Here is a 25,798-nt window from a genome sequence, read left to right as displayed (position 1 = left end):
AGTAGTGCCGCCAGCAGGCTGCTGAAGTTCCGCACTCAGCGCTCGCGGCTCGGGCGCCTGCGCCGACAAGTTCCCTAGAAGCGTAGGGTAAAAACATGCAAAGGAAGGAATCTAGTAGAGGAAATAACATTGCAATTGATAACAGAAATAAAGTTATATTACAAAGATAACTTGTCGCAGCTCTAACAGACTGTTCTCATAACATGACTAGCAGCGACAAGGGAAAAGAAGAAATGGGCGGCCTAATCTATGCGTCCGCCCTTGACTCGCTTGATCTCGCTCACCTTGTCCACAATGGGTACGACAAGGACCTTGAGTGCATCCAGATCGGTGTCAGGCGACAAGGATCGAAGGACGTTGGTGAAGTTGAGGCCTGGATTACAGAAGGCTACCTTCATCAGCACCTTCTGGAGAACCCCGGCGCAGATTTTGCGCGACTCGTCGGCCAGCTGCTTCGGGATCCTCTCCCGGAGCCGCTGGAGTGCCGTCGCCACGCCCTTGAAGAACAGACTGAGCTTGGCGCTGGGTTGAAGACTCTCGTCGGAAGGATACCCGAAGTCCTCCATCCCCAGCTGCGCCAGCTCCTTGTTGATGACTGCGGCAGTGTTCACCAGACCCTCGGTCCAGTGCTCCACTATGTCCCTGAACGAGTTCTGGGTAACTGGAATGCTCTCCAGCAGCGTCGCGAGCCGCTGCGCCTCAGCCGACTTCACACCCTTTCCCTTGTCGGCTTTCGGGCCCATGGTGTAGGTGGTGGAGAAGGTCGACGGCGTGGTGATGCTGGTGGCAATGGGGGGGGGGCGGAGCGCTGCTCTCTCGGCTTCGAGAAGAAGGGGGGAGCGGCGGAGTTCGTGAAGAAGGAGTAGTAGCAACCAGCGAGGGGGAACGAACTGCCCCTATTTCCTCTGCTTATAAAGAGGGACGGGGCGGACGTTTCGCCCTTCCTAATAAACAACCACCCACGATCTCTCCCACGATGCCGCATTCAACGCGTGCCGTTATGGGAGAGCGCGGTGGATACGGAACAAGATTTGGCGTGGCCCAACCCGCGTGTGCCCGTGCCCTGTCTTGGGCCTGGCCCAACAGCGCTCGGCACCGTGTCTGGCCCAGGCCCGGGGGCTCCTGTCGGTGTACTAGAACAGGGGTACCCTAGTACCCCGAACTTGTGCACGGGCAGTTGCGGCACCCCGCGGCAAGGCTTGCCGGGCGAACGCCAAGACCCTCCAAGGTTCCCTTGGAGCCATCCAAGAGCAAAGTATATAAGCTAAGGAGACAAGACCCCGGCAAGAGGAGCTTGCCGGGAAGGCCGGCCAAGGCACACCAAGGAACTTGCCGCGACGCGCCACGCGCTCCGGCAAGGCGACAAGGCCCCGGCAAGAGGAGCTTGCCAGGAAGACTAACCAAGGTACCTCGAAGCCCGACGAGCGACAAGCCTCCGGGCCCGACAAGATAGCTGCAGTGGCAAGGCGCTTGCCGTGGCAGGCGGCCACTCTGCGCCCACGCTCCAGCGCATCCACTAACGTGTCGCTCTGGGGGCCTCTCCGGGCGCGCGTGGCGGGAGGCTGTGCAGCCAGCGATGCGCAGTGGCATGCAAAGCTGACAAGATCGCCATCGTGGCGAACGGTGGTGCCCCTAACGGTCCTTTTCTACACTGTTCGGGCGACTCAGACGGGCATTTAATGCCCTTGTCCCCTGCCGTCAGAGTTAGGTAGGGTGCACTGTACAAGCAACTGTACCAACTACCTCGCTTTTTACGTTTTTACCCTCCTCTGCGTTGCCACCTGTCGGTGACCCCTTTAGCGTATAAAAGGAGGCCCATGCGCAATGTAGAGGGGGTTCGGCCCCGAGGTTCGATCACTTCGACTCGTTTGTAAACCAGAAAGAGACCACGCTCTCTCAAGAGCAAGAACACAAGATAACATAGCCAGACAAGCAGCAGTAGGAGTATTATCTCTCCGGAGAGCTCCGAAGTTGGGTAAACCGCTCGTGTGCCTCGCCTCGATCTGCTCTTTGTGCGATCTCCGCCCCCCGCCGAACCGAAAGGGGCCCGGTCAGCCGGCCCCATAGGTGTTCGAGGGTCAGTTTCCCCCGACACTAGTCTTGTGTCTCTTTTCAACCAGAGTGTTGTCCGGATTCTTTTATTCGTATTTCTTGTCCAACTAATTTTAATCGTAGTGGTTTCAAAGTCTATATTGTTCCATGAGCTCTTGGTTCTTGTCGTATTCCTTGTTCCTCTTTGCTAACAGAGTGTTTGCAATACCATTCATCTCCATTGTATTCTTTCTTTCAATTTGTTCAACCTCTCAAGGTTCGTGGTTTCACTCGTTTGTCAAAGAACCAACTTTGTTTGACCTCTTCCTCTTCCGCTGTTCTCTAGTGGCATCCCTAGATCTCGGGGCGAGATCTCTTGTCAGTGGAGGAGAGTTGTAACGACCCGAGACCGATGCTCGAGATACCTTCCATGTTTTGTGTGTCAGCTCTGTTATTTATTTGTTTGTTGCATTCATCATGGCATCATCCGCATTTGCATCGGCAGTCCATTGCCGTCATATTTTAAAAAACTTACATTCGTTCGTCATTGACGTTTCTCCTTTTGCCTTCATCACCTTCCCTCGGACTGCTTTGCCTTCGTTGACCGTTCCAAGACCAACCTTGTTCTTTGTTTTCCCTCTTGCCTAAACCAGAGTCTCTCTGTACAGTGCACATGACCCCTCGCGTGCGCATCTAAAACTGCTCCGATCCCAAACCGTGATATTGTTTCCGATGGATTGGGATCATCCCCAAACATCCCTAAGCATTTTCGGTTTCTTACTTGGTCTACCTAACCTACTTTTCTCAGTCGTTCGATTATGATAGAAGGGTCCGATTAGCCCCTAGCCTAAAACCCATTTGCTATAAATAGTGGGAAACCCTAATTTCTAAGGAGGTAATAGCACCCCAGGTACCCTAACTTGCACACAATGTGATGATTCAGTCCCAAACTTGCAAAAGTTAACTTCACCATACCCCAACTTGCACCTCATGTTATGATTTAGTCCCAGAACAATCACAACTCGACAATTGGCAGCCAGGTGGCTGGACCGGTCAGCGCACGCACTTTTGCAGAAACCCCCCTACCATTTTCTTTAATCAACCCGCATGCACCTTCACCTGAATTAAATCCCACTCATTAACACACGTTAGGATGTGTTGACTGATCAAAAAATACTACTTAAGTAGTAGACGGCAGTAACAGATAAGTACTAGATAAACTTCGATTGATGAATATATTGATGTAAATATACATATATAGTGATGTGACCGTACCAGTTAAGGTTGTTTAGCACTACTAGTACTACATCAACTAATAGAGAATTATGAATGCCATTTTGAAATGATCGTACTAGACTTCACAATTAGGGGGCCTCTATACCAGTGGATTTTGCATTAGCTTATTCTGAATGCTAATTAGGTGAGGAACAAAGCAATTAATGCAAAAGACTTCTTTCCCTGTACACCGCCTTACATTATGGACACTGGCAGAGCACATGCGTGGAGTGACCATGAGCCTGACATATAAAATCATCTGCAAATTCAGAGCTGGGTAGACCAAACTTACAAACATCACCCATTGTCACTTCTCTTGCAACTTCATTTCAGCCTCAAACTTTCAGTGCCAGTACCAACCTGTTGCACATTCTTATACCTCTGAGTTAGCTTACAGGAGGTTGCACTGCAGGCAGGCGGTCAGGGTGATCGATGATGATGAAGGTTAGCCCAAGGGTCAGCGTTCACGTTTGCTTGTGCAACACTAGACATGGGAAGGAGTGCCCCCATTACAATAATAGAGGGGACAGCGCCACAGCCGATTCACCAGAGAAAATGAAGCCGGAGCAGGTCACCCACAAGAAGATGACGACGGCGACGTCCTCGCCGTCCCCTGTCGCCGGCCTGCGGGGCGTGGTGAGCTCCCTCGTCGCCTTCTTCATCGTCGTCAGCATCGTCTCCCTGCTGTTCGACCACGGCCACGAGTCGCAGGTGCAGCTGGCAGTGCAGCACCAGCACCAGGAGGTGAAGGTGGCCGCGGCCGGGTGCCACGAGGCGCAGGTGCAGTGGACGGACGAGCTCATGGGCAAGGCCGTGAGGGGCTCCGGCAAGGAGTGCAACTGGTCCGTGGGGCAGTGGGTGTACGACAACGCCTCCCAGCCGCTCTACTCTGGCCTCAACTGCTCCTTCATCTTCGACGAGGTCGCCTGCGAGAAGTATGGCCGGAATGACACCAGGTACCAGTATTGGAGATGGCAGCCCGATGGATGTGATCTTCCAAGGTATGTCTGGCTTTGTTACATCCACCACCAGCTCGGTTTTGCTCATTCATGCCAACAACCAAAAAAATGCAGCATGCCTGAAACTATATAGTACCTACATGCTCTGTGTTAGTGTTGCAAAATTTGAAACTGAACTCTTGGGGAGTAAATGGAAAGAGTTTTATTGAATACAAGGGAATTAAAATCTTAGCTTGGTCTCTAGCTGAAACCAAAGGATGCATGATACTAGCAATGGAACAAATCATATATGAGATGGCAAAATGAGTGGGATTGACCTGCTGAACCAGAGGGCAGCGAAAGATCAACAATGAGAAATCTATATTTTTCTGCAAAAGTGCGTGCGGGTTGATTAAAGAAAACGGTAGGGGGGTTCTGCAAAAGTGCGTGCGTTGACCGGTCCAGCCACCTGGCTGCCAATTGTCGAGCTGTGATTGGCCTGGGACTAAATCATCACATGAGGTGCAAGTTGGGGTATGGTGGAGTCAAGTTTTGCAAGTTTGAGACTGAATCATCACATTGTGTGCAAGTTAGGATACCTGGAGTGCTATTACCTCATTTCTAAGGGAGATGTTCCATCCATCCTCCTACCCGCCGCGACCTACCTGCCTTCTCTGCCTCGGGATCATCCCGATCCAGTTCCACCCGAGACCAATTGCAGCCTCCACCTTCTCCTCGTTTTCTCCTCCTGTCCAACCACTGCCGCTGCCCAAATCCTATAGGAGCCCAAGCTCCTCTGCCCGTGCGCCCACCTCTCCCGCAACACCTCCAGCTCCCTGTCCTCCCCTTCCCGCACGCCTTCCTCCTGCTTCGAGGAGCCACTCATGCTCGATCTCCACTACAGCCGCTGCTCAAGCCCCATGCCGCAACTCCAGTTCGTCTGCCGCCGTCCCCGGCGAGCTGCACCACCGACGGTCCGCGAACCAGGCCGCTCCCGCACCCCAGCCTCCTCACGCGCGAGCAGCAGCACAACCCCGAGCATCCCCACGCCTGCGTGACCGCCTCCCCAACCACCTCGTGTCGCCGGCAAGCTCTGGTGAGCCACAGGCCGTCGCCATGCCCTGCCTCTCCTTTGTCTCCTTTCCCTTGGTTCTCTCTCTCACTCACCGAGTCTCTCTCTCCCCGCGTTCCCCCATAGAAGATTCTAGCCATGGATGGGGGCCGAAGCCACCGACCGCTGCCTGGAGCCTCGCCTATGCTACGTCCCCCACTGGACCTCCCCTGTTTTGCCTCCCGCACCAAGCTCCTCAAGTTCCGTGTCCGTCATGGCCATGGAGCTCGTCGGCGTCGTCCTCGCCTACATCCGCCTCGGCCCTCGTCAGCAAGCTTCCGCAGCGTCTGGCCCTGCCATGGCGGCTCGGCCTCCCCTGCTTCCTGTGTTAACCACCGCACCAAGTCCCAGTCTCGCGCTCGGCCTCTGGATCGATCGATCCAATGCCATGCCAGGCCTCCCCATGTCCCGCCCAGCTAGGGCCTCCTCAACCGGCCTACCTCCTCCACCGAACGGGCCAATGGCCCATGGTGAGCAGCCCAACTGCCTCAATGCACTGTTCAATTTCAGCCCGATTCATGTTTTTTTGCAGAACGAATTTAGCTATTTTGTCTAGGAACTGCATATTTACAGTTTGCCCCCTGTTGTTCATGCATTTAATATCTCACCAACCATGCATCCAAATTAAACAATCTTTATATGTAAAATGCTTAGAATTTCATGTACTTTCAAAATTTTCCACTTTCATCCATGTTAAAAATGTTTAAATTGATGTATGCATTTTTTGTGCATAAATGACATGCTAAAATGGTTTATTTCATAACTAAATAACCGTAGCTCCGACTCTAATAAACTATATATGTAAATGGGGTAGAAAAATGCATGGATTAACATGGTGGCATTACTTTGCATGTTTAATAACTCTAAAATTCTATATAGGGCAGAACAGTACCATAACCAAAATATGCACATGGGGATTTTTCACACTTGTTGTTTGTTATTCCGGCCTCATTTAAACTTGCCTAGATGTGTAGTTTACATATGCTTCACCTTTTGCCATATTTAACAACATTTAATATTGTTGGGTACATAAACAAGAGTGAACAAAATATTTGAATGTGGTGTTTCGTCAATATGCAACTCGTTGCATATTGAGCTCCACTTAATTTGTAGTATTGTTTGCTGCACTTTGCCATGCCATGCCTCATTAAATGGATATGCATCATACTTGATTGTACATCCTGTTTATGCTTGTTGGTTTACTATGTCGCTTGCTTCTTCCCGGTTGCGCTTCTCCTTGTTAGTTCCGGTTATGTTGTGATTGTGAGGACCCGTTCGACTACGTTGGTTCGTCTACTTCATGGACTCGTTCTTCTTCCTAGCGGGATTTCAGGCAAGATGACGGTCACCTTGGATCTCACTACTATATTTGTTGTGCTAGTTATCTCGATGCCATCGTTATGTCGTGCTACCTACCACTTGTTTATCAAGCCTCCCAAATTGCCATGATAGCCTCTAGCCTTTTCACCCTTCCTAGCAAACCGTTGTTTGGCTATGTTACCGCTTTGCTCAGCCCCTCTTATAGCGTTGCTAGTTGCAGGTTGTTCCATGTTGGGACATGGATATCATGGATATCATGGGATATCACAATATCTCTTATTTAATTAATGCATCTATATACTTGGTAAAGGGTGGAAGGCTCGGCCTTTTGCCTGGTGTTTTGTTCCACTCTTGCCGCCTTAGTTTTCGTCATACCGGTGTTACGTTCCGTGATTTTGCGTCGCTAACATGGTGAGGGTTTATGGGCCCCTCTTGACAGTTCGCTTTGAATAAAACTCTTCCAGCAAGGCCCAACATTGGTTTTACCATTTGCCTAATAACAACTAAAAACTTGCATAGGGACCTACCGGCCCCCGAGGTCTCTTAATCAACCCCCCCAGGCCAGTGCTCCTCATGAGTGTTGGTCCAACCTGTCAACTGCCGATGGCCGCCAGGGGCAACTCTGTGATTGGCCTACCGGAAGTTTGGACAATCCGGTTATGACTCGAGACGAGAGACGCGCGGCTACTATCAGGGTGTCGGCACGCCGGGAGGTCTTGCTGGACTTGCTTTACCATTGTCGAAATGTCTTGTGCACCGGGATTCCGAGTCCGATCGGAGGGTCCCGTGATGGAGGATTGTCTCCGCGGATCTTGAGCTTGTCATGGGCTATGTTGGGACACCCCTGCAGGGTTTAAACTTTCGAGAGTCGTGCCCGTGATTATGTGGCAGATGGGAATTTGTTAATATCCGGTTGTAGTAAACTTGAAGTAAATTCAATAAAATACACCAACCGCGTGCGTAACCGTGATTGTCTCTTTTCAGGGAAGTTCGAGAGGAGAACACGGTTGGGTTATGTTTGAACGTAAGTAGTTCAGGATCACTTATTGATCATTACTAGTTTACGACCGTTTTCATAGTTTCTCATCTTACTCTTGTACCCGTATGTTAGCCATCATACATGCTTAGCCGCTTGCTGCAACCTCACCACTTATCCTTTTCCATACCCATTAACCTTTGCTAGTCTTGATACCCATGGTAATGGGATTGCTGAGTCCTCATGGCTCATAGATTACTACAACAACAGTTGCAGGTACAGGTAATGCGATGATCTGACACGAGTGTGATGCTTGCTTGTTTGGAGTTCTCCTTCTTTGACCAAGGGATATGTTCCTGGTGGGGGAGCCTGGGATTAGTAGGGTGGATATCGTTCTCCTTTTTCGTTTGATTTCATCCGTAGTAGGATCCTGCTCTTCTGTATGATGGTTGCTATCTATTGATGTATTTTTGTATGAATGTTGTAACTTGTGGCGAGTGTAAGCCTTTATATTGTATTCTCATCTATTCAATACATGGTATGTTGTAATGATATCCACCTTGTTATGCACCCAAAATGCGATTGTGCCCCGAGCATGTCATCTCGTGATTGGGATAGAATCGCATCTTGGGTGCGACAATGCATTAGAGACAACTGCTTTCACGTTAAATAGGGCACCGTCTAAATCCATTGAGACGACACCGTATGAACTATGGTTTGGCAAGAAATATAAGCTATCACTTCTTAAAGTTTGGGGTTGCGATGCTTATATGTGAAAAAGCTTCGGCCCGATAAGCTCGAACCCAAATTGGAGAAGTGCGTCTTCATAGGATACCCTAAGGAAACAATTGGGTACAGTTTCTACCACAAATCCGAAGGCAAGATATTTGTTGCCAAGACTAAAAACTTTCTAGAGAAGGAGTTTCTCTCGAAAGAAGTGAGTGGGAGGAAAGTAGTACTTGATGAGGTAATTGTACCTTCTCTCGAACTAGAAAATAGCTCATCATAGAAAACCGTTCCCATGATGCCTACACCAAATAGAGAGGATGCTAATGATGATGATCATGAAACTTCAGATCAATTTACTACCGAACCTCATAGGTCAACCAGAGCACGCTCCACACCAGAGTTGTATGGTAACCCTGTTCTAGAAGTCATGTTACTAGACCATGACGAACCTACGAACTATGAAGAAGCTATGATGAGCCCAGATTCCGATAAATGGCTTGAGGCCATGAAAGATAGGATCCATGTATGAGAACAAAGTGTGGACTTTGGTTGACTTGCCCGATGATCGGCGAGCCATAGAGAATAAATCGATCTTCAAGAAGAAGACTGACGTTGATGGTAATGTTACTGTCTACAAAGCTTGATTGTCACGAAAGATTTTCGACAAGTTCAAGGAGTTGACTACGATGAGACATTCTCATCCGTAGTGATGCTTAAGTCTGTCCGAATCTTGTTAGCAATTACCACATTTTATGATTATGAAATCTGGCAAATGGACATCAAAACTTCATTCCTTAATGGATTTCTTAAGGAAGAGTTGTATATGATGCAACCAGAAGGTTTTGTCGATCCTGAAGGTGCTAACAAAGTGTGCAAGCTCTAGCGATCCATCTATGGACTGGTGTAAGCATCTCGGAGTTGGAATATACGCTTTGATGAGGTGATCAAAGCATATGGTTTTATAAAACATTCGGAGAAGCCTATGTTTACAAGAAAGTGAGTGGGAGCTCTGTAGAATTTCTAATATTATATGTGGATGACAAATTGCTGATTGGAAATGATATAGAATTTCTAGATAGCATAAAAAGATACTTGAATGAAAGTCTTTCAATGAAAGACCTCTGTGAAGCTGCTTATATATTGGGCATCAAGATCTATAGAGATAGATCAAGACACTTATTTGGACTTTCACAAAGCACATACCTTGATAAAGTTTTGAAGAAGTTCAAAATGGACCAGTCAAAGAAAGGATTCTTGCCTATGTTACAAGGTGTGAAGTTGAGTCAGACTCAATGCCCGACCGGTGCGGAAGATAGAGAGAAAATGGAAGTCATTCGCTATGCCTCAACCATAGGTTATATCAGGTATGCTATGCTGTATACAAAACCTGTTGTGTGCCTTGCTATAAATTTAGCAGGGAGGTACCAAAGTAATCCAGGAGTGGATCACTGGACAACGGTCAAGAACATCCTAAAGTACCTGAAAAGGACTAAGGATACGTTTCTCGTTTATGGAGGTGACACAGAGCTCATCGTAAATGGTTACGTCCATGCTAGCTTTGACACTAATCCGGAGACTCCCAAGTCACAAACCGGATACGTATTTATATCGAATGATGGAGCTGTCAGTTGATGCAGTTCCAAGCACAACATCATGGCGGGATCTACATGTGAAGCGAAGTACATGGCTGCTTCAGAAGCAACAAATGAAGGAGTCTAGATGAAGTAGTTCATATCCGATCTAGGTGTAATACCTAGTGCATCGGGTCCAATGAAAATATTTTGTGACAATACTGTAGCAATTGCCTTAGCAAAGGAATCGAGATTTCACAAAAGAACCAAACACATCAAGAGACGCTTCAACTCCATCTGTGATCAAGTCAAGGAGGGAGACACTGAGATTTGCAAAATACATACGGATCTGAGTGTAGCAGACCCATTGACTAAGCCTCTTCCATGAGCAAAACATGATCAACACCAAGACTCCATGGGTGTTAGAATCATTAGAATGTAATCTACATTATCGACTCTAGTGCAAGTGGGAGACTGAAGGAAATATGCCCTAGAGGCAATAATAAAGTTGTTATTTTATATTTCCTGATATCATGATAAATGTTTATTATTCATGCTAGAATTTTATTAACCGAAAACTTGATACATGTGTGGATACATAGACAAAACACCGTGTCCCTAGTAATCCTCTACTAGACTAGCCCGTTAAACAAAGATGGTTAAGTTTCCTAACCATAGACATGTGTTGTCATTTGATGAATGGGATCACATCGTTAGGAGAATGATGTGATGGACAAGACCCATCTGTTAGCTTAGCATATTGATCGTTCAATTTTATTGCTATTGCTTTCTGCATGTCATATACATATTCCTTTGACTATGAGATTATGCAACTCCCGAATACCGGAGGAATACCTTGTGTGCTATCAAACTTCACAACATAACTTGGTGATTATAAAGATGCTCTACTAGTATCTCCAAAGGTGTTTTTTGGGTTGGCATAGATCGAGATTAGGATTTGTCACTCTGAGTATCGGAGAGGTATCTCTAGGCCCTCTCGGTAATACACATCATAAGAAGCCTTGCAAGCAAAGTGACTAATAAGTTAGTTGCTTGATGATGTATTACGGAATGAGTAAAGAGACTTGCCAGTAACGAGATTGAACTAGGTATGTGGATACCAACGATCGAATCTCGGGCAAGTAACATACCGATGACAAAGGGAATAACATATGTTGTCATAATGGTTCGACCGATAAAGATCTTCGTAGAATATGTGGGAACCAATATGAGCATCCAGGTTCCGCTATTGGTTATTGACCAGAGAGGTGTCTCGGTCATGTGTACATAGTTCTCGAACCCGTAGGGTCCGTGTCGTGGATTTTTCACGGCAGATGTCCTAGTGTGAGGACTTAGTCGCGAGGCCAATGCATCTATGTGGTAGCTTGAGAGGGGTTGAGCGGGACGAGAGACGCAGGGCGGATCAACACGCAAGACAAGGATTTAGACAACTTTGGGCCCCGGGAAACATCATCCGGTAACAACCCTACATGCTGTTTGAGGCTAGGTCTCATTATCATCATGAGGGAGTCGCCGTAAACCGGCTCTTTGTATCTAGCCCTAGAGATTGTTTTCTTGCTTGTAGCCTGTCCCTCTTTGGGGAGCCCTGCCCCTCCTTATATATGTTGAAGGGGCAGTTTACATGTGGAGTCATATTAGGATTAGGACTAGTCTATCTCTAATACAAACCGGATATAAGTCCAGGTCTTAACACCTTGTAAGACAAATATTCCTCATGCCTTTCCTCTTAAACCAGCCCACCATTAAACGTGAACCGGCCTTCTGGGCCTTGGGCCTTTTCATCCGTCTGTCCCGCACGCCGGATCACCAGTGAGTCATAATGACCAGGTGGGTTGCTTGTAAACCGCCAGGTCAGGGCGGGTCGCCAGTAACTCGCCAAGTGTCAGCAGGGTCTTTAGATAAACCGCCAAGTCCGGCCGGGTTAACTTCCTGCCGGTTTACACCGCGGGGTATATCCTCGACATTAGCCCCCAAGTTTAGCTTGGATTTATTCATGGTAAACTTATGCTGCAAAATAAACACAAGAACAAATTTGACAGGTTACGCTCCGGGTTAAGAATTTTTGTAAACCGGTACCTGATCATCCTTAAGTCCTTGTTATTTCCTCGTGGGAAATCCGGGTCAACAGACCAGTTTCATAATCAATTTGCCGACATTGGCTTGTCACCGAGAAATATTGTGAAGAATAACTCCTTTGACTCAGCTCCGCCGGTTTAAGAAATATGGGTCTGAAAATACTTACCTGATATTCAACCGGTTTGAAGATGTAAAACTTGCCGGTTTAATATTACCAAAATGGCCGATTTATAAATATTGATGGCGCCGGGTCATAATTGTTGTCAACACCGGGTCATGTAATTGATCTTCCTGATTTGCTCAAAACTAATAAAATGAAGATGTTCCTCCTTTATATGCATAATACTTGTAGCCCCCAAGTCTTAAGAGGAGAACATAGTGATAACTCAAGACTTGCTCCAATAAGTGTTTCAACCTTGAAGAAATCCGGTTTGTTCATCTCAATGATATAAACTGAATACTCCATATATGTAGCCCCCAAGTACCGGGTTGTCATGCTTGCAGCAACCTGGGACTTGTAATTGCTTATAAAAACTTCAATCAGTGTAACCCCCAAGGGTCGGCTCATTATGCAATAATGAGCAGGGACTTTGTAAATATAATCATGTAGACTTGAGCAGTGATATGTAGCCCCCAAGGGCCGGCTTTAGTAAGATAATACTTGAACCGGGACTTGATATATACTTCAATGAAAATAACATCTTATAATGTAGCTTCCATCATAGGGCTTGAATCCACGTCCACAAGGTTAAGAGCTTTGTGCTTTACCAACTGAGCAATGGATCCTTCAATATTATGGATGAAAATTTATGTACCTTGAATTGTTGACAGGAGAAATTGGTAGCCCCCAAGGGCCGGCTCATTACGATGTGATGAGTCGGGTCTTCAATAAGGTGAGCAAACAATGACTTTGCATTAGCCCCCAAGTATCATGGTGCATGCTTGCAGCGACATGAGACTTGTGTATTTGATGTAATCTCAACTGAAATAATGTAGCCCCCAAGTACCGGGTTGTAAGCTTGCAGCGACTCGGGACTATTCCTTCCATTGTAGAATAAATCATATCCTTTGATAAAATAGTAGACATTGCGCTATAGCGACTTTGAAAATCTTAATAATAAAAATCCAGCCATGTTGGCTATTCAAGATAATATAATCCAGTATGAAAACCTTATTCATTCAATATCATAATGAAATTTCAGCCAAGTTCGACTATTTGAATAATATAACCCAATGATTTATAAGCGCATGATTCCAATGGCGCAATCCAAATATATACTGGCGACTTATTGTCCAAAGCCAGGCCGGTTTAATAAACACCGGATCATACTACCGTTTTAATAAACACCGGTGATTTATGATCATGCTTTATTCAACCTGTTTCTACATACAACAAGTTTAAAGTGTCCTGTGACATTGAATCACATAGTAGGTTTACCAACTTTTTGTAGTAAGAGTGATAACCCCAATCTCGAGTACTGATAACTCCTTCCATTGTCACATCCCTAGCTTTACCCTGGCCTTGGACTAGCTTGGTTACTGCATCATGTTTAAATTCAAATGAAATTTGAATTGAGGAATTTTCAAAAGCCTCAGAAAACCTCTAAAAACAACCAACATTTAATTCTTCTCAAATGAATCCAAGAAAATGTTCCTGTTATTCTATAGAAATATTGGTAAGAGGTAAAATTCAAACCAATATTTTTGGAGTCACAGAAATATTTGTTTTGGCCATTTGAATTAATTCAATAACTAATTGCATTGGATTTATATTTTATATATAATTAATATATGTCCAATAATTCTGGAACATTTTATGTGGTTTGGTATATTTTAGTTCTAGCCACATAATTATTTTCAGGATTTTATAAAATGGTTTAGTATTTTTACTAAACCAAAACAAAACAGAACAAAATAGAAAACAGAGATATAAAACAGAAAGCAGAGAGAGAGAAGGAATCTCACCTGGGCTTACCTGGCGGCCCAAGTGGCCGGCCCAGCCCACCACCACAGCCTCCCTGTCGTCTTCCTCCCTGGACAGGAGGACGAGCGCGTGCCCGCCGCGCGCTGGCCACGCGCCTCGCCAGCTCCTGCTTACCGCTCTCCCCCGACGCTCTGGACGCCCTGGACGTCGACACGCGGCCTCCCCGGCCGCCCCTCGCTCTCTCCCTCTCCCTTGTATCTCTCCTCTGCTTCCTCTCTCTCTCACTCGCCGAGCGCAGCCGCAGCCGCGCCACCGTAACGTCGCGGCCACCGTCTCCCCCTCGACCCCTCGCTGTGCTTGCGAGCTCCGCCTCGACCCTCTCTTCCTCCCCACCGATCCACGGCCCTCCGGAAACCCTGCATCGCCGCCCACGTCGCCGTTCCCCTCCTCGGCCACCGGAGATCGTCGCCGTCGATTCGCTGCACTCCGGCCGCCCCCGAGCCCACTAACCCTCCCTACAGCTCCGCGGTGAGCCTCCGTGCAGAACCCCTCTCTCTCCCCTCGCGTTTGCAAGCTCTAGGCCATAGCTCCGCCGCGGCCGAACTCCGGCCGCCGCTGACCTCGTCACCGCCGTCACTACAGCCGCTTGAGCTCGTCTCGGAGTGTGTCACCGCACTCAGGAAGCCACCAGGAGCCTAACGCATATCCTAACTCGCCCTCCCGTGCACCACAGCGCCAACCCCGCACTCACCGAACTCCGGCGCCGCCGCGAGCTCCGTTCCGACGAGCCCCGGCGTCCCCGCAGCCTCCCACCTACCCCATCAGATGCGGGAGAGCCCGGGCTACGCCCCGGTGCCCTCAGCGCGCGAATCCGATGCCCCTAGCGCAAGTCCGGCGTGCCCCGCCGTGCTCTGTGGTCACCGCCGGCCAAACTCCGGCGGGCCGATGTGGCCACTTAGTTAGGGGCTAATCACCCTATGAGCCACTGCCATGTGGGCCCCGAGCCTAATTAGGTTAGTTTAATTTTTCTGTTTAGATTAGTGCTAATCTGTGGACCCCATGTGTCAGATTTTGACTTAGTCAAGTCAACATTGACCGGTCCCACCTGTCAGTGAGTGAAACAGCCCTGTGTCACTGACGTGTGGCCCCCACACGTCAGGTTTGACCAGCAGCAGCGTCTGTTGACCTGCTGACGTCACGGTGACGCACTGCTGACGTAGTAAATGTTTCTGGAATTTAAATAATTCTTAAATGATTTATTAATTCCATAAAATGCCTAAAACTTCTAAAAATCATAGAAAATTAACCGTAACTCCAAATTAAATAAATTATATATGAAAAATTATCAGAAAAATTCAAGGAATCCATCTGTACCATTTTCATGCATGTTAGAACAACTTATAGCTGCTGTTTAGCACAAATCATATAAAGGGCATTTAAATATCCACATATGGAGTTTGAATTTGAATCTTGGATACAAACCAACTCCATTTAATCTGGTTTTAGTTGCATTAGCCCAACACACATTCATTTTGCCATGTCATGATCATGCATCATATTGTGCATTGCATTGATTGTGTTCCCTTCTGTGTTGCCGGTATTTGTCCCCTCTCGATAGACGTGATACCGATGATGTGATCGTTGACACTGATGAAGACTCAATGTTATCTTCAGAAGTGCCAGGCAAGCAAAACCCCCTTGTTCATTCCGATAAAATCCCACTCTCTCGCTCCTGCTCTCTTTTACTGCATTAGGACAACATCGATTCATCTGTTACTTGCTGCGGTAGCTGAACCCCTTTATCCTTTGCATGACCTGTCATTCCACAGTAAATAGATGAAACCCACTAGCATGAGTAGGAGTTGTTTGAGCCCTGTTGTGCCTACTCATTCATGTTTGTTTGTCATGCCTGCTACTGCTTAGAGTTGAGTCAGGTCTGATTCATCGGGGATGAATCAGAGGTGTGTGAACATGTCCTACTGTGTGTGAGCTAAGTGTGTGTGAACACGATTTGGTAAAGGTAGCGGTGAGAGGCCATGTAGGAGTACATGGTGGGTTGTCTCATTGCAGCCGTCCTCAGGAACTGAGTTCTGTGTTTGTGATCCATGATTCAGCTACTACCACGCATTGGGCCCGAAACCAATGGACCCTCTCGGCTTCTTAATCACCCTTGTCCTCTGTCCAGGAGTTGCAAGTAGTTTCTGGTGTTTGTAGTATGCTGGAGGCCGTGGGCAGCGCTGACCGTAGGGGTGGGCTGTGATGCGGTAGGCACGTGGCACGGTGTACCGGGCGCCCGATTGGTGTCTCGGGAACCCTGTTCACATCGTTTGGGGCTGTGAGCGAAACTCCGACCGGATCTCCTCATGGATGGAACCCGAATAGGCGATAAACCTGGACTAGAGACTCGAGTGTTTAGGCAGGCCGTGGCCGACACCCACGTTGGGCTTCCGCTTGAAGGTTGCCGAGTACATGTCGTGTAAACGGCGGTAAGTGGTGAGAGCGTGTGTGAAGAAGTACACCCCTGCAGGGTTAACATCATCTATTCGAATAGCCGTGTCCGCGGAAAAGGACTTCTGGGTTGCTTATATCAGTTCATAGACAAGTGAAAGTGGATACTCTAAAATACGCAAGATAAGCGTGAGTGCTATGGATGGCGTTCTCGTAGGGAGACGGGGGCGGATCCATAGTGATGTATTGATATGGTGAATATGTGGACTCGTGTGCGCCACCTCAAAAGAGTTACTTGCAGTCGTAGTTCAGGATAGCCACCGAGTCAAAGCTGGCTTGCTGCAGTTAAACCCCACCACCCCTTTGTTGATAATGATGCATATGTAGTTAGATCTGATGTAAGTCTTGCTGGGTACATTTGTACTCACGTTTGCCTATTTTATGTTTTTGCAGAGAGACTTCGGTCTCGCTAGTAGTTTTGCGTGGACTTCGACGTTTAGCTTGTTACCTCAGCTACGATCTTGTGCCCTCGGCAGTATCTGGCAGATAGTCAGGCTTCTCAGCCTTTTTCGTTTATAGTGGTCTGTACTCAGACATGATAGTTTCCGCTTGTGCTTTGACTTGTATACTCTGAATGTTGGGTCATGAGACCTATGTTTGTAATATCTCGCTCCTCGGAGCCTAATGAATAAATACTTGATTTGTAGAGTCATGTTGTGATGCCATGTTGTATTTGCACATATCGAGCATATTGTGTGTATGTTATTGAAATGCTTGGTATGTGTGGGATCTGACCATCTAGTTGTTTATCTTTAGTAGCCTCTCTTACCGGGAAATGTCTCCTAGTGTTTCCACTGAGCCGGTAGCTTGCTACTGCTCCGGAACACTTAGGCTGGCCGGCATGTGTCCTTCTTCGTTCCTGTGTCTGTCCCTTCGGGGAAATGTCACGCGATGAATACCGGAGTCCTGTTAGCCCGCTACAGCCCGGTTCACCGGAGTCCTGCTAGCCCAGTGCTACAGCCTGGATTCACTCGCTGATGACCGACACGTTCGATGCTGGGTCATGGATGCCTGTCCCTGTAAGTCTGTGCCACTTTGGGTTTACGACTAGTCATGTCAGCCCGGGCTCCTTATCATATGGATGCTAGCGACACTATCATATACGTGAGCCAAAAGGCGCAAACGGTCCCGGGCAAAGGTAAGGCGACACCCGTGGGGATACCGTGCGTGAGGCCGCAAAGTGATATGAGGTGCTACAGGCTAGATCGATGTGACATCGAGTCGGGGTCCTGACATCCATATTGTGCCGGTTTATGATAAAACCATACCGGGTTATGATAAACACCGGGTTATCCATATGAAATACTGGCGACTTGTAGTCAAAACCAGACCGGGCTGATAGTCTCCGGATTATAACTTGATCGTGTACTGACAACTTGTAGTTGACAGCCTAACCGGGTTGATAAACGCCGATTTGAAAGCATCACAAATCTTATCAAAAGAAAACAAAACTTAGCAAAAAGCAAATAAAACCGTTGTAGTCGAGGCTTTTCACGGGCTGCCAGGCCCCAAATTCGAGGCTTTTCATGGGCTGCTAGGCCACTGAGTTAAACCATTTTTGCAAAGCCTTTTAAGATGGTCCTCAATCCTTAACCAATCATCATTTTAACTTGACAAGTTCAGGGTCTTCATTTTAGAGTAACTTGTCAAAGTTCGAAGGGTCATACCAGGTTTACCTGGGCGGAGTGACTTACTTAAATAGGCAGGTTAACCCGGGGTTTTAGGTGTATACACCAGGCTTCCAAGCCATGGCTTGATAGCACATTACAAGTGTAGATTCTAAGTTCATTTCGATAGCAAAGAATCCCCAAGTAACGTTTTGAGCTGTGCTTAGTGGGTGCCTATGTTTGAGTTGTTGTTTTACAACACTCTCTTTGGCCCCAGATTGATTTGGCTTTGAGCCGATCAAAAGGTGTAACTATGGTTCGGATACAACCAAGCCCCCAAGTGATGTTGTGGCATTGCGCCGATCAAGAGGTATGGTATTGGTTCGGACACGACCAAACCTCCAAGTGATATAATAATATGATAAGCCAATAAGGCAAGATACCCATGTTTGAACCGCGCATCATGGCAACAGATCCTCTTCGGCAATTTTTAACCTTTGCAAGAGATAAATTCTTCTTTGAATCAGGATCTTGAACCGGATATAGAGAGCTTCAAAGCTTTGTGGGAGACATCTTTCCCTTGAACCGGATTTTAAACCGGAATCTTCATTTTTAGTCGGAAATTTTCTGACGGCCTTTAAACTCAAACTTGCGAGAAGTTAATTCCTTTTTGAACCAGAAATTCTTAAACCGGATTTGAGAGCTTCAGAGCTTTGTCGGAGAACAAATTTCCCTTGTACCGGATTGTAAACCGGAATCCTTTTCTGATGACCCAGAACTTCTTCATTGAGCCGTGATTTGTAACTGTCATATACTTTCTAATCCGGAAATCTTCTGACAGCACGATGTGAATCCGGGACCGGATTATCTTTCCCTCCAACGTATTGGGGTTCTTGACTTCACTGAAAATCGGCAACGTTTGCTAAGTCATATCATTATAGCCCCCAAGTCTCAAGGTGACTCGAGGAGTTGGCTTGAGATTCTCCAGATTTGACCGTGATATAAACCGGCATAACTTGTATATCATTGGTGTTGATAACGTGATATGAATCCACGGAAGGTTGAGGTGACTGCGGCGGGTTATAAATGATCCCGTATGAGCCGTGTCAGCAACTCGGCCAATGGTTCCTTCCAACTGGCTTTTTGAAGTTGACCAAACTGTAGTGGCAGCAATTTGTGTGCATGTCCATTGAACTGTCAGTGCAGACGGCAGTTGATAGTATATAATAATTTGCCTCCAATTTGTTGAAAGAAAATCGGGCTATCCAAGTTGTGACTTGCTCAAACAGTTCCTGCAGACAGGTGCGGCCCGGTATGTTGATGTAGACCAGGCCGCGAGAGACGGACACCAAGATAATCGCAACATCAGAGGCGACTCAGATAGATGATTCGGCCGTAACATTGTAAACCGGCGCGGACGGGGAAAATCAGCACCGGTGTCATAAACCGGCACGGACGGGCGAGTCAGGCGTGGCATTGTAAAACGGTGCGGTCGCGAGAGATGGCCACGACGCTGTAGGCCGGTGCGGTTGTTCATTGAATAACGACGACCACCTGTTGGCGTGCCTCCATCTCCGCGGTATAATGTCACTTTTTGTCGCCCTGCATAAATAATATTGCAGACCAAGGCAAAGATAAACTTCTTTTTTTGACAAAAAACAACATATGCTAATAAATCAAATTTGGATGGATATCACCTGATTGGTTTGAACAACGGATGATCCGTTTATCGCGACAGAGACGACTCTGGCAGCGACCCGGGGCAGAGATAGAGTTGCGGCCACGCAACAGAGGCGGGGGCGGCTCAGCTGCACGGTCGGAGCAGCGAGGTAGATCCGTGAAGGCGGCTTAGCAATGGTAGTACAACCCACTCAGCCTCGGACGACCAGCACCGCCTTGCCCTGCTCACTGTCGATAGTGCGATGCAAACACAACCAAATAGTTAGTATTAAAAAGAAATTACTATATGGTAATAATACCTTGCAAGCTTTCCTTGAAAGCCAATCTGCATGCTTGATGTGATTGTAAATAGAACCGCTCCCCAACGTCTCCCGCACCATGGCTCAAGGCGCAAGGCAACAGCAGCAATCAGGTGGCGCGGCATAATCCGCATGGGCGGCTTAGCGGCCGGAGGAGCAGAAGCAAACGGTAGACCGGTAGTGCTTGAGGCGGAGGTGCAAGGCAACAGTTGAGGCGTCTGCGTGGCCGGGCGGCTCAATGCCGGTCGCGGCGGCTCGTAGGTGGCGCGGGAACCGACCGGAGTGGAGCGGAGGGCGGCCAGGGCTCGCGGCTGCGGCCAGGGCCGGCCGAAGCCAAGGTCGTGCGGGCGAGCAGATGCTCGGGCGTTTGAACCAGCGAACGGAGTACGGCTCGGCTGCGTGCTGTCTTGCGGCTGACTCGGAGCAGGAGGTGGCGGAGACCGAAGCGGAGCCCGACGTAGGTGGAAGCGAAGTAAAGCCGCGGCGGCGGCGGCTCACATTCAGGGCGAGACAAGGTCACGCGAAGGCCGGCTCGGCCCGCGGGCGGTTTGTGGCTGCAAAGACCATTGTCGATCGCGGCGGCTCAGCAACAGTGGAGGCCGAGAAATCCAGTGGCAGAAGGAGGGTCAGGGCACCCCGGAAGTGGTCGCAGCGACGGCTCAACATGAGGGCCCGCGGCAGCGTGTGGCACGAAGGCAAGGGCAGCAGGGCAGCTTGTGCCGCAGCTGTCGAATCCCCCGACGAGGCGGCTCACTGCGGAAGAACATCGCCCGGCAGACCAACAACACCAGGATGGCTAGGCGCGTGAAAGGAACGGCTCAACGCGGCCATCGCGGTTCTGACACAGAGTCAACGTGACTTCAAGTGAATCCCATAGATTGACGCTACTGATGATTTTCACGTGGAGTATGATGTCCCATTGGAGACTGTGCCATTGTGTATTGTAATTAGTCCTAGTTTTTGAGGAAACTGCCACGGGACACTAGATCATGGCCAGACTGCCGTCGTTTTTCTTTTGTCTTCATCTGCTGCTCCGTACAACCTGCCATGGAAAAAGGAAGCACAGAAGACCGAGTTCGAGTTGCAACGGAAGTTAATTTTTCTTCAGATTGGATGAGTCGCTCGTCGCTGCGTACGGGCCATCTCGCCGAATTTTTTTTTCAATCCTGGACTCTGCTCGTCCAAAATTACTCAATGTACCATCGTAGTTGGTTTGTGTGCCTGATCTGATGGTTTCTTGAATTTGACACCGTAGATGGTAAGATGTGGCCGTATTTTCTTGACTAGCCATACGCAGCTACAGCGAGGTTCGCCTCCGATCCGGGAAACAAGACGTCTTCGGTAGATTTTTACAGAGGTGCGAAGGGAAACCTTCTGTCCATTTCGGCGACTTCGTAAAGCAGCAGAAACGAATCCACACAGATTCGCCTCGTCGCATGCAGCCACACGCACAACCTTAAATCTTTTCATCTGGAAAATTTCGAACTTCTCGATTCCTGAGAGAGATCCCTCCAAGAACTCAATACCACTGTGCACGAACCCCACGATGGGCGCCAACTGTCGTGGATTTGTCACGGCAGATGTCCTAGTGTGAGGACTTAGTCGCGAGGCCAACGCATCTATGTGGTAGCTTGAGAGGGGTTGAGCGAGACGAGAGACGCAGGGCGGATCAACACGCAAGACAAGGATTTAGACAGCTTCGGGCCCCGGGAAACATCATCCGGTAAGAACCCTACATGCTGTTTGAGGCTAGGTCTCATTATCATCATGAGGGAGTCACCGTAAACCGGCTCTTTGTGTCTAGCCCTAGAGATTGTTTTCTTGCTTGTAGCATGTCCCTCTTTGGGGAGCCCTGCCCCTCCTTATATATGTTGAAGGGGCGGTTTACATGTGGAGTCCTATTAGGATTAGGACTAGTCTATCTCTAATACAAACCGGATATAAGTCCAGGTCTTAACACCTTGTAAGACAAATATTCCTCATGCCTTTCCTCTTAAACCGCCCACCATTAAACGTGAACCGGCCTTCTAGGCCTTGGGCCTTGTCATCCGTCTGTCTCGCATGCCGGATCACTAGTGAGTCATAATGACCAGGTGGGTTGCTTGTAAACCGCCAGGTCAGGGCGGGTCGCCAGTAACTCATCAAGTGTCAGCGGGGTCTTCAGATAAACCGCCAAGTCCGGCCAGGTTAACTTCCGGTCGGTTTACACCGCGGGGTATATCCCCGACAGTCCGCACGGTTAACATTCGATGACGATTTAGTATTATATGAGTTATGTGATTTGGTGACTGAATGTTGTTCGGAGTCTCGGATGAGATCATGGACATGAAGAGGAGTCTCGAAATGGTCGAGAGGTAAAGATTGATATATAGGATGATAGTATTCGGACACCGGAAGTGTTCCGGGTAGTATCGGGTATTTATCAGAGTACGGAACCCCGGGGGGAAGATATGGGCCATAAGAGCTGAGCACACCTGCCCACAAGGGGTGGCGCGCCCTGCTACCTCTTGAGCTTCCGTTGGTTTTTTTCTTGAAGAGAAAAGGGTGATGCAACAAAGTAGAGTAAGTATTTCCCTCAGTTTTGAGAACCAAGGTATCAATCGAGTAGGAGACAACGCAACAAGCCACCGAATATCTGCACAAACAAACACAAATTTGCAACCAACGCGACAAAGGGGTTGTCAATCCCTTCATGGTTATTTGCAAACTGAGATCTGATATAGATGGATAAACGGTAAAGTAATATTTTTGGTATGCTTGGTTTATGGAACGGAAAGTACAAGATTGCAAAAGAAAGAAAATCGGAAACTAAAATTGTAGATCGGAGACTTATATGATGGAAAATAGAGTTGGGGGCCATAGGTTTCACTAGAGGCTTCTCTCAATATAGAAAATAATATGGTGGGTGAACAAATTACTGCCGAGCAATTGATAGAAAAGCGCAAAGTTATGACGATATCTAAAGCAATGATCATGAATATAGACATCACGTCCGTGTCAAGTAGACCGAAATGATTATCCATCTACTACTATTACTCCACAAATCGACCAAATCCTGCCTGCATCTAGAGTATTAAGTTCATAAGAACAGAGTAACAAATTAAATAAGATGACATGATGTAGCGGGATTAACTCAAGCAATATGATGAAAACCCCATCTTGTTATCCTCGATGGCAACAATACAATACGTGTTGGTTCCCCTTCTGTCACTAGAATCGAGCACCGCAAGATTGAACCCAAAGCTAAGCACTTCTCTCATTGCAAGAAAAACCAATCTAGTTGGCCAAACCAGATCGATAGTTCGAAGAGACTTGCAAAGATATCAAATTATGCATATAAGAATTCAGAGGAGATTCAAATAATATTCATAGATAAGCTGATCATAAATCCACAATTCATCGAATCTCGGCAAACACACCGCAAAAGAGTATTACATCGAATAGATCTCCAAGAACATCCAGGAGACACATGGTATTGAGAATCAAAGAGAGAGAAGAAGCCATCTAGCTACTAGCTATGGACCCGTAGGTCTGTGGTAAACTACTCACGCTTCATCGGAGAGGCAATGGTGTTGATATAGAAGCCCTCCATGATTGAATCCCCCTCCGGCAGGATGCCAGAAAAGTCCCCTAGATGGGATCTCATGGCTAAAGAAGGTTGCGGTGGTGGAAAAGTGGTTTCGTGGCTCCCTTGGAAGTTTTCCGGATATTTGAGAATATATAGGAGGAAGATCTAGGTCAGGGGGTTACCGAGGGGACACAAGGTCGGGGGGCGCGCCCTACCCCCTGGGTGTGACCTCCACCCTTGTGGCCGCCTAGTGGCGCTTCTGACTTGCACTCCAAGTCTCCTGGGTGTCTTCTGGTCCAAGAAAAATCATCGCGAAATTTTTATTCCGTTTGGACTCCGTTTGGTATTCCTTTTCAGCGAAACTCTAAAACAAGGAAAAAACATAAACTGACACTGGGCTCTAGGTTAATAGGTTAGTCCCAAAAATCATATAAAATAGCATATTAATGCATATAAATCATCCAAAATAGATAATATAATAGCATGGAACAATAAAAAAATTATAGATACGTTGGAGACGTATCAAGCATCCCCAAGCTTAATTCCTGCTCGTCCTCGAGTAGGTAAATGATAAAAACAGAATTTTTGATGTGGAATGCTACCTAACATATTTATCCATGTAATTCTCTTTATTGTGGCATGAATGTTTAGATCCATAAGATCCAAAACAAAAGTTTAATATTGACATAAAAACAATAATACTTCAAGCATACTAACAAAATAATTATGTCTTCTCAAAATAACATGGTCAAAGAAAGCTTATCCCTACAAAATCATATAGTCTGGCTATGCTCCATCTTCATCACACAAAACATTCAAATCAGGCACAACCCCGATGACAAGTGAAGCAATTGTTTCATACTTTTGAGGTTCTCAAACCTTTTCAACTTTCATGCAATACACGAGCGTAAGGTGTGGACATGGCACTATAGGTGGAATAGACGGTGGTCGTGGAGAAGACAAAAAGAAGGAGACGGTCTCACATCAACTAGGCGTATCAACGGGCTATGAAGATGCCCATTAATAGATATCAATGTGAGTGAGTAGGGATTTCCATGCAACGGATGCACTAGAGCTATAAGTTTATGAAAGCTCAAAAAGAAAACTAAGTGGGTGTGCATCCAACTTGCTTTCTCATGAAGACGTAGGGCGTTTTGAGGAAGCCCATTGTTGGAATATACAAGCCAAGTTCTATAATGAAAAATTCCCACTAGTATATGAAAGTGATATCATAGGAGACTCTCTATCATGAAGATCATGGTGCTACTTTGAAGCACAAGTGTGGCAAAAAGGATAGTAACATTGTCCCTTCTCTCTTTTTCTCTTTTTTTTCTTTTTTTTTCTTTTTGGGCCTTCTCTTTTTTTATTTGGCCTTTCTCTTTTTTTTATTTCCTCACATGGGACAATGCTCTAATAATGAAGATCATCACACTTTTATTTACTTACAACTCGGGATGTGCAATGAATCAAGAGCGACATGTATAAAAATGATGAACGGTGGCTTTGCCACAGATACGCTGTCAACTATATGATCATGCAAAGCAATATGACAATGATGGAACGTGTCATAATAAACGAAACGGTGGAAAGTTGCATGGCAATATATCTCGAAATGGCTATGGAAATTCCATAATAGGTAGGTATGGTGGCTGTTTTGAGGAAGGATATGTGGTGGGTTTATGATACCGGCGAGAGTTGCGCTGTACTAGAGAGGCTAGCAATGGCGCAAAGGTGAGAGTGCGTATAATCCATGGACTCAACATTAGTCATAAAGAACTCACATACTTATTACAAAATATATTAGTCATCAAAACAAAGTACTACGCACATGCTCCTAGGGGGATATATTGGTAGGAAAAGACCATGCTCGTCCCCGACCGCCACTCATAAGGAAGACGATCAAAAAACATCTTGAGGGAGTCCTGGATTAGGGGGTCTCCGGACAGCCGGACTATCTCCATTGGCCGGACTGTTAGACTATGAAGATACAAGATTGGAGACTTCGTCTCGTGTCCGGATGGGACTCTACTTGGCATGGAAGGCAAGCTAGGCAATACGGATATGGATATCTCCTCCTTTGTAACCGACCTTGTGTAACCCTAACCCTCTCCGGTGTCTATATAAACCGAAGGTTTTTAGTCCGTAGGACAACAACCACAACATA

The 25,798-nt window shown here is 47.2% G+C and overlaps 1 protein-coding gene across 1 annotated transcript; it reads left to right on the top strand.

Moving 5' to 3' along the window:
- The first annotated feature begins 3,624 nt into the window (after nucleotides 1–3,624).
- Nucleotides 3,625–8,181, top strand: LOC119359440 (protein ALTERED XYLOGLUCAN 4-like). The gene is made up of 2 exons (XM_037625632.1): nucleotides 3,625–4,307; nucleotides 7,922–8,181. The coding sequence occupies exons 1-2, from the start codon at nucleotides 3,739–3,741 to the stop codon at nucleotides 7,935–7,937; spliced, it is 585 nt and encodes a 194-aa protein (XP_037481529.1). The 5' UTR covers nucleotides 3,625–3,738; the 3' UTR covers nucleotides 7,938–8,181.
- Nucleotides 8,182–25,798: the final 17,617 nt, after the last annotated feature.

This window comes from Triticum dicoccoides, chromosome 2A (genome assembly GCF_002162155.2).
Source record: "Triticum dicoccoides isolate Atlit2015 ecotype Zavitan chromosome 2A, WEW_v2.0, whole genome shotgun sequence".
Taxonomy (NCBI): Eukaryota; Viridiplantae; Streptophyta; class Magnoliopsida; order Poales; family Poaceae; genus Triticum; species Triticum dicoccoides.
The sequence above is the reverse complement of the archived record's forward strand: the minus strand, read 5'-3'. Positions and strand labels throughout refer to the sequence as shown.